Source organism: Drosophila guanche, unplaced genomic scaffold (genome assembly GCF_900245975.1).
Source record: "Drosophila guanche unplaced genomic scaffold, DGUA_6, whole genome shotgun sequence".
Lineage (NCBI taxonomy): Eukaryota > Metazoa > Arthropoda > Insecta > Diptera > Drosophilidae > Drosophila > Drosophila guanche.
In genome coordinates, this window is record NW_022995758.1 from 1,376,821 (window position 1) to 1,385,758 (window position 8,938).

General features: G+C 42.9%; 2 protein-coding genes and 1 long non-coding RNA gene across 3 annotated transcripts; 1 reads left to right on the top strand and 2 right to left on the bottom strand.

Annotated features, from left to right (window-relative positions):
• Positions 1-1,108: 1,108 nt before the first annotated feature.
• Positions 1,109-1,925, top strand: LOC117590493 (bromodomain-containing protein 3-like). The gene is made up of 2 exons (XM_034283155.1): positions 1,109-1,758; positions 1,833-1,925. The coding sequence occupies exon 1, from the start codon at positions 1,130-1,132 to the stop codon at positions 1,751-1,753; it is 624 nt and encodes a 207-aa protein (XP_034139046.1). The 5' UTR covers positions 1,109-1,129; the 3' UTR covers positions 1,754-1,758; positions 1,833-1,925.
• Positions 1,926-2,210: 285 nt separating this feature from the next.
• LOC117590494 lies at positions 2,211-3,522 on the bottom strand. The gene is made up of 3 exons (XR_004574298.1): positions 3,006-3,522; positions 2,735-2,937; positions 2,211-2,665 (listed from the first exon to the last, which is right to left on the bottom strand). It is a non-coding gene; the product is annotated as an uncharacterized LOC117590494 (long non-coding RNA).
• Positions 3,523-8,158: 4,636 nt separating this feature from the next.
• LOC117590563 (NAD-dependent protein deacetylase Sirt2-like) lies at positions 8,159-8,554 on the bottom strand. The gene has a single exon (XM_034283304.1). The coding sequence runs from the start codon at positions 8,552-8,554 to the stop codon at positions 8,159-8,161; it is 396 nt and encodes a 131-aa protein (XP_034139195.1).
• Positions 8,555-8,938: the final 384 nt, after the last annotated feature.

An 8,938-nucleotide genomic window follows, 5' to 3' on the forward strand; every position in this document is an offset into this window, starting at 1 on the left:
GCAACTCCTCGCAACCAGTTCGGAATCAAAATCTCGAAATAAAAAGCCAAGTGCTGCTGGTTCGACCGAGTCGGAATTCAAATCAATTTAATCTCTTCTTCTTTTCAATTTCGATATTCACCTATTAAATGCATGTTCTTCCTCTTTCTCTATCGTATTCACATATTACATGTATGTTCTANAAAAAAAAAAAAAAAAAAAAAACGGTCTGAAAAAATTTAGAATGTCAGACAATAGTATTTTGTGGTATCGATAGTATTTGTGTGGTATTGATAGTAAAATAAAGATCTGTTTTAATTTCCGAGATTTCCTAGCAAACAGAGTATAGTCTCAATCAAATGGAGGCAACAATGCCACTGAAGTTGAAAGATAAACGAGAAGGGACGTGTGAGACGCTTCTTATATACCCGGCACTCAGGACTACATCTAGATGTAGAAGACATCGCCAACCACTAGATATCGTTCACATTACAGAACACCTTGTAAAAAGCCTACTAAATAAAATACATCAAAAAAATTGGATCAGTTAATCGTATTTTTCAATTTATGAGATATTTAAAACATCAATTGAATTGGTACTTTTTCACTGCACATGCTGTGCAATAATGACCGATGGGTTTCACAGCTGATTTTGCGAAGGTGGCGCCATCTATGCAAATTTCTGGTACGCATCTTTAATGATCACTCTTTTTCTAATACATAGCGCCAAAAAATGGAAAGTGGTCATTGGGACCATAGTTGCATTGGCTACACGCACTATGAGTGAAACGAAACTATCGTGTGATGATTAACCCAATGATGGCAAGCCCATTCATTACAAGAAAAAAGTTTAAGGTTTTTATTTTAATTTGATTTTTCAATAATTAGTTGATACTTGAAAGTAGTCGGTAGGTTGGTTAATTACTCTTAATTACTCTTACTCTTAATTCTACAAAACATTCAAATGTGATTGCTGCAAAAGTTATTTTCATCGCGCATATGCTTAACATGGGGGGGTTAATAGGGTTAAAAATATAGTGCTGCCACTGTTTGCCAATAAAGTTCGGTTAGGTTCGGATCGGTTCGTTTGATTCGACTGGTGGTTCAAACTTTGACAATTGTCAAACAACACGTGAAACGAAGCTTCGCAATGGACGCCTGTAAGAAAATCATCGAAGATCTGCTCGACAAGAAGCACTGCCACTATGCATGGCCCTTCTACAAGCCGTTGAATGCGGAAAAGCTGGGTCTGACCGATTATCACCACAAAATCAAGAAGCCCATGGACCTGGGCAGCATCAAGTACAAATTGGAGGACGGGCACTACAGCAGCGTGCTTGAGTTTGCGGAGGATGTGCGCTTAGTATTCTCCAACTGCTTCAAGTACTTTGATCCGGATAACGATTATGTTGGCATGGCCCAGGAGCTGCGCCACGTGTTTGAAATGCTCTACGCTCAAATACCCGACGAACCGGTGCCCAATGTGCCAGCACACAACACGCACATTCAGGGGAATATGCAGGGACCAACTGGCAAACCGCTCGCTTGGCTCAAGCTCACTTTGAGCTCTAACTCGGAATTTGATTCGGACACAGACACGGACTCGGACTCTGACTCGGAGGATCTCGCCGCCAAGCTCAAAGCTCGACCACAGTGCCCGCCACCCGCAGCGCTGTCACCAAAGCAAAGAGAGGACGAGGACGACCCAGAGGCAAGCATAACTGATGGAACTGGCAGGGAGACGGAAAAGGAGGCCACCGAGGCCACCAGTTAAGTAAAGTAAGTAATTTGTATAAAGTATCACGTTTAGCCCAACTACAATTAATTTATTTTGTTTGCTTTGGTTGTCTTAGAATAACTTCGAAGAAGACGTGGCTCGAAGAGATAAAGAATCTCGGAGGACAGAGTAGTCAGTAGCAGCAGAGATTCCATAACGATTGGCTTGTAATTATTATTATTATTAAAATAATTCAAGCAATGATCGAAATAAATACTGCGAGAAAAAAATCTCTTTTATCGTTGTCTCGAGCATTGAGAGGTTCAAAGGTTCACAGGGCTTAATCCCAAGGTGTCTTCAATGGATCGCTATACATGCTGCCAATTGCTACTAAATTTCCGGCCATTGACTAACTACGAGCTTGGTGGGACGAGCTAAGAAAACTAATATTAGTGGAGAGAGTGGAGTTTTACTTTATTCGGGTATCTGGGTAATAACACGAATTTATCGCTGTTTCTGTCTGTATCTCTCGGTGCTTGGGTGCCTCGGGTGCAGTCCATACGAGATACACCCTTGGCCTGAAGCAGTCTGTTAGCTGCTGTGAATCGTTTGCCGAGCTGGACACTGACCGTATACTCGTAGAAGTGGAGAGCTGCGGCACCCTCAATCAGTGGCAAAAGATCACAATCACTGGCACACCTCTATGCTGTGTTCCAGTTTCCAGTTCGCCGCTACATGTGTGTGACTCCAAAGAAGGAAGGTGAACACCTAAGCTGCAGAAGATGTCATCGAATATGCTGACGCCCATAGTCTTTGTGCAGAGTTTTCTCTAGGGGCTCTGCCAGTCGGTTATCAATGCAGAAGTCAAGGCGAAAGGCTTAGCCGGTTGTCAGGCGACGCACGCCTTCCGGACTGTGGCAAAGGCCACTAGTGGGCCAAGCTGTTCCTGAATCTTTACAACTACGGCACCTGAAGAGAAAATGAACAATAAGCTCCACCATAAAGACATACATATGTAGATAAGCTTATGCCACTTACCGAATCTAGAACGCCGTGACGTTGTTCCGAAAGTGGCATTGGGATGATGATCTGTTCAATGCCTAGACAGTATATGAGATGTGGGATCGGCAGACTCAATATTACACTACAAAGTGCAGCCACAGGAACATAAAACTCTGGCCACGGTGAAGCATATCCGCCTGCATCAGGACATCCTTGGGTTGGGTGCACTGGATCTCCCGCTGATCTTACCAAACACAATATAAATAGTTGTCTTGTCTAAGTTGAGTGCTTTTGGCTTTGGTCTTACCGCTCATGGATGGCTCACCTTCAGAAATATGGCTGCCTGACACGAGGTCTTTGGGAAAGACAGAAAGGCATCCATCGCCTGGCCAGCAGCCCATTCAGCACATTGACACGACTTGCGCGACTTGCGGAAACCATTGAGGACACGCTGCCCAAAGGCAATGGCGTCAGCTGATCGGATGGCATCTACAGCAGCTCAGCTGACACGTTCTGAGCATACAACTTCGGCAGGTCTTCTGTCGCACACTTTGTCTTTGATTGCTCACAAATCTAGTGGAGAAACTGCAACTTGGAACCTTTAGCTATTGGCCTTCTTAGCTCCTTCTGCTGACTGAGCACGAACGAAGTAACGCGTCTACGCGCTCGGTTTTCGGCTCGGCCACGAACCAGAGCGGCGGGATTGACTCCACGTGCTGCTCGAGCACTGCGTATGGATTGTATCCGACGCTCAACGAGTGCGAAAAAAATGTTTAGTTGTGTTCGCTATAAACTACAAATGATACGACAGGAATGAATACAGATTTTATTTTTGATTTGAAATGTGGGCAGCCCTGTGAAAAAATGTTGGTAACAAGGTGTTGTTAAGTGATGGTCTGTGTGCTTGATGGTGCAGTCAATGCAAAACACGAGAAGGGACGTGTGAGACGCTTCTTACGCGTCATAACTTTTATACCCGGCACTCAGTACTACATCTGCACCTTAGCGGTGTTTTGTCAATTTTTGCATATTTTCTTCATCTGTCATCTACATATTCTACACTTCTCACACCCACACGCTCCTTTTGCGGGGGCGGAAAGGGCCGTGGCTCATTTTTGAAATACACTTGTAACAGTGTGAGCATATAGAAGTCTGGATGCAAAATTTGGTGGCTCAAGCTTGTATGGTCTCTGAGATCCAGGCGCTCAACAAGATGGCTCAATCGACTCGGCTATTGATGCTGATCAATAATATATATACTTTATGTGGTCGGAAACGTTTCCTTCTGTGTGTTACATACATTCACTTTGTGCACAAATACAATATACCCTATTTACTCTTCGAGAACCGGGTATAAAAAATTGATCTTTCATCACTCACAGTTTGGTATGCATGTATGCATGCTTACAGTACTCCCTCGCTGAAAGGCCTTTCGCTGGGGTTTTGAAGAAGCTGTGGAATATAATAATTATGGTTCCCTGTTGTCTTTGGCCGACTGCATGTTATAGTTCACATTTGTTTTCTCTTTTTTGTTTCTCTTTTTACAAACTTCTTTTTCTAATCTCTCTTCTTTGACTAATGTAAAAGAATCAAATAAGGGGGGAATGAAAGGTCGTTAAATCAAAAAGAATAGAATAATAGAATTTACAAAATTTAAGTTTAATTAATTAAAAAAAAGACGGTGCTTTTGGCTTCGATTGCAGCCTAAGAAATATTAATGGACCTCTTAGCGGTTCTACACTGTAGGTTGTGGCGCCTGCGCAGAGGTTATGGCAAGGTTACATCAAGGTTGTGGGGATGTTATGTAGATGTTATGGTTTTTCCAAAATGAGTGCAACTAGGTGCTGGGGCCGGGACTCGACCGGGCTCACAAGAAAAATTCCCCACCCCCACCTTATTGCCGACAAGACGTCAAGGCGCTGCTGCTCTGGCTGAGTGTGGGGAGAAGGGTAAGCGAAGCCCTGCGGGGGGGAAGAATACAGCCAAGAGGCTATTATAAGAACCTTTGTTCTCTGCCACATTGGACCTACCGATCTTTCCGGGATTTCCGTGGATACTTCTTCACTTTCTTCTGTCAGTATACTGATTGTTTCTTTTTCACCGGCGTGGATGGGGGCACGCCAGCCAAAAAATAACTTCACTGAAATAACTGCACGGCGTTCGTGTTAAATTTTTCAAACACGTTGTTGGTCGAAAATTGACCAACTATAGGACGGGTCACGAACCGATCAGAATTTTGGATATACGAAAGGAAAAACTTTTCTGGGGGATCGAGCCGTTTAAATGCGATCAGAAGAGCTAAAAACATGTTCTAAAAGCTTATTTTGCGATAATATCATTCACTGCTTTTAATTATTTGTGTTCAGCTGCAACTACCAGCGCCACCACAAAGAGGTTTACCATTCAATTTCGATGACCGTTCAGCACAATAATGTTATTAGCATTGTGTTAATATTGAAATTAGACAAAAGTTCTCCTCTTACTGAAACTCGCAAGGATACTTGCTTTGTTGTCGCGCGTGTCATGACACCGGAAACCGACTAAAGACTACAATTTTCACCTAATTTGGAAGTTTTTTTTCTCTCTTGATCAGAATTTTACAGGGATCGCATGAGGATAGCTTTTACGTAAAGGATATGAGTCCTGTCAACAATTTGAAGATGTTAAACCATTACATAATTGCATTAAACAGGCCTGCAGAGAGCTTTAATTGAACCCTTTGAAAACTCGTTAATTTTAATGTCCTGAAGGACATTACCAAGCAATTCCAAAAAAGTTGTTCACAAAAAATATTAGTTATGCTCCAAACATCATAAAAAATGAGAAGGGACGTGTGAAACGCTTCCTACAAGTCACAACAGTTATACCCGGCACTCAGTACTACATCTGCACCTTAGCGGTGTTTTGTCAAATGTTGCATATTTTCTTCATCTGTCATCTACATCTACTACACTTCTCACACCAACACGCTCCTTTAGCTCACCGCCCTTCCCTAGACACACTCACTGCAGACTCGCGGCAGAGGCAGAGGCACCGTCCGCACAAAATAAAAAAAAATAAAAAAAAAATATAAGCTGCATGACGGGGTGGGTTAAAAGTCGGTTGAGGAATCGGCAGGCGGAGGGCAGAGGCAGGGGCCGCGTGAAGCAGAAGCAGAGAGTGAATGAGAGAATGTAAAAAGAACAACAAAAGCTGCGGGACAGGGTGGGTTTAGCCACTGGAAATTAATTTCTTCATTCTGGCCATAATAATGATCCAATCAGATCCCATTTTGGTGATCTGATAGATATGGCCACTCCCTACAGAATGGCGTTTTAAGATTTCTTCAAACTTGTAGATTTGGAAGGTTTTCGCCCTTTTGCGGGGCGGAAGGGGGCGTGGCTCATTTTTGAAACACACTGGTTTCAGTGTGAGCAAATAGCAGTCTGGATGCAAAATTTGGTTGCTTTAGCTCTTATAGTCTCTAAGAACTAGCCGACAAACAAGACGGACAGACAGACATGGCTCAATCGACTCGGCTATTAATGCTGATCAAGAGTATATATATACTTTATGGGGTCGGAAACGTTTCCTTCTGTGCGTTACATACAATCGTTATTCCCCACAAATACAATATACCCTATTTACTCTTCGAGTACCGGGTATAAAAATGAATTACAAAGCTTTTGAAAGATTAGAGCCTAATATTCATTATAGAGTCTATTCGAATGATCGTTTAAACGGGCCTTATTTTTGGGGTATTTACACAAAATAATTCACAAAAAAAACCTTTTAACTTAGAAGTCAAATTCTTTACTTTTTAAATAAGGAAAAGAGCCTTGATCAATGGAAAAATAAATTTGTTCCACTATCATTCGTAGCTGGATTTTTAGAAACTTTTTTCAATTCGAAAATTTGTGAGTCTATTCGTCTGATTGGGAGTGTATATGTATGGTTTTATTTTACCAAAGTTCTGGTAAGGCTCCTGTCCTGTTTTCAACATCTTATCAATTTTTTGTTGCACTGTCTTATTGTTTTTGACGACGTTGTTAAAGTTTAATGTTCTTTTAAATCATGCAAATCCGTATGGAAAATACAATTGGTTTGCTCTGGAATCTTGCATTTTGTGTGAGTGCTTTCTTGCCTTCTCTCTGATGTTCCCAGGGTGTCTTCAGGTTGCGATCAAGTGGGATAGGGATACTGCAATGGCGTACACACTCGTATTTACAAATATGTAAATATTTAAATTTCCGTATTGCTTCATTTATGTTAATGTAATTAATTAATTAAAATAATTTGTAAAGATTTACAAATGTTCGGAAATGTTTATTAGAAGGTCTCATGTTATTATTGGCCTATCTACTCCGTTTTCCCCTTACAAACTCCATTTCAAAAGCAATACAGATATTTTGATACACATTTTTCAAGTTAAAGTTGGCGTAGAGTTTTGTTTTATTTATTTAAAATTGTACACACTCAAAATCTTACAACTGGCCGAACGCTGGACCGGCTGGCGGGCGTGCCGGAAGACAAGCTGGTCGAGGCCCATGGCAGCTTCCACACAAACCACTGCATTAAGTGCAAGAAGGAATACGGCATTGCCTGGATGAAGGAGGAGATCTTCGCTGATCGGCTGCCCAAGTGCACGGCATGCAAGAAAATTGTGAAGCCGGATATTGTTTTCTTAGGAGAAGACTTGCCCGAGAAGTTCCATAAAAGTTTGGATGGAGACTTCAAGGAGTGCGATCTGCTGATCATCATGGGCAGCTCGCTGGAATTGCATCCGTTTGCAGCTGTGGCGTAGTACCCTGGACCGCGCTGTGTGCGTCTCTTGATCAATCGCGATGCCGTGGGTCGTCCCAAGTTTACCACCTGGATGGATGACCAAAATGACGACTGTCTGCGGCAGCATCCGCTTGGTACTTGGTTCACAAGATCGGAAGTGATGATGTTTTCGAGCTGGAGCTGCAGTCTGCTATCTGATGTTCATCGTCTGATCAATGAGCTGTGCTGCGCCAGCGCTGTTTTCATCGCTCACACTACGGTGGGATGAACTTGAATCAATACTAATTAAAATATCTCAAAATCGGATAAAGTACCTGAAGAGCCTCGACAGGCCATCGACACCATTCTAGCCGATGAGATGGGCCTCGGCAAGACCATTCAGACTGTGGCCTTTCTCTATTCGCTCTAGAAGGAGGGTCACTGCCGCTTGCCTGGGCAGCATCTATTGGGCTGTCCTGAACCTGCTGTCCTGCTGAACCATCCACAATGCCGATACTTCGAACTCGAGAGAGGAGTTCACAAGAACGGATGTGATGATGTTTTCGAGCTGGAGCTGCAGTCTGCTATCTGATGTTCATCGTCTGATCAATGAGCTGTGCTGCGCCAGCGCTGTTTTCATCGGTCACTCTACGGTGGGATGAACTTGAATCAATACTAATTAATATATCTCAAAATCGGATAAAGTACCTGAGAGCCTCAACGTAGGTGGGTGAAAGTGGCATTTGAATGCTGCTCCGCTAAGTCAATACATGACTCGCTGTTCGTGTCGAGCCCAGTGCCAAGTGGATGCTGCCGCAGACAGTCGTTATTTTGGTCCTCCATCCAGGTGGTAAACTTGGGACAACCCACGGCATCGCGATTGATCAAGAGACGCACACAGCGCGGTCCAGGGTACTGCGCCAAAGCTACAAACGGATGCAATTCTAGCGAGGTGCCCATGATGGTCAGCAGCTCGCACTCCTTGAAGTCTCCATCCAAACTTTTGTGGAACTTCTCGGGCAAGTCTTCTCCTAAGAAAACAATATCCGGCTTCACAATTTTCTTGCATGCCGTGCACTTGGGCAGCCGATCAGCGAAGATCTCCTCCTTCATCCAGGCAATGCCGTATTCCTTCTTGCACTTAATGCAGTGGTTTGTGTGGAAGCTGCCATGGGCCTCGACCAGCTTGTCTTCCGGCACGCCCGCCAGCCGATCCAGCGTTCGGTCAGTTGTAAGATTTCGAGTGTGTACAATTTTAAATAAATAAAACAAAACTCTACGCCAACTTTAACTTGAAAAATGTGTATCAAAATATCTGTATTGCTTTTAAATGGAGTTTGTAGGGGGAAAACGGTGTAGATAGGCCAATATTAACATGAGAGCTTCTCACGAACATTTCCGAACATTTGTAAACCTTTACAAATTATTGTAAATAATTAATTACATTAACATAAATGAAGCAACACGGAAATTTAAATATTTACATATTTGTAATTA

What these genes read in the sequence shown, in the direction of transcription:
- LOC117590563 (XM_034283304.1), bottom strand. Translation starts at nt 8,554, where the DNA reads ATGAAGGAGGAGATCTTCGCTGATCGGCTGCCCAAGTGCACGGCATGC.
- LOC117590493 (XM_034283155.1), top strand. Translation starts at nt 1,130, where the DNA reads ATGGACGCCTGTAAGAAAATCATCGAAGATCTGCTCGACAAGAAGCAC.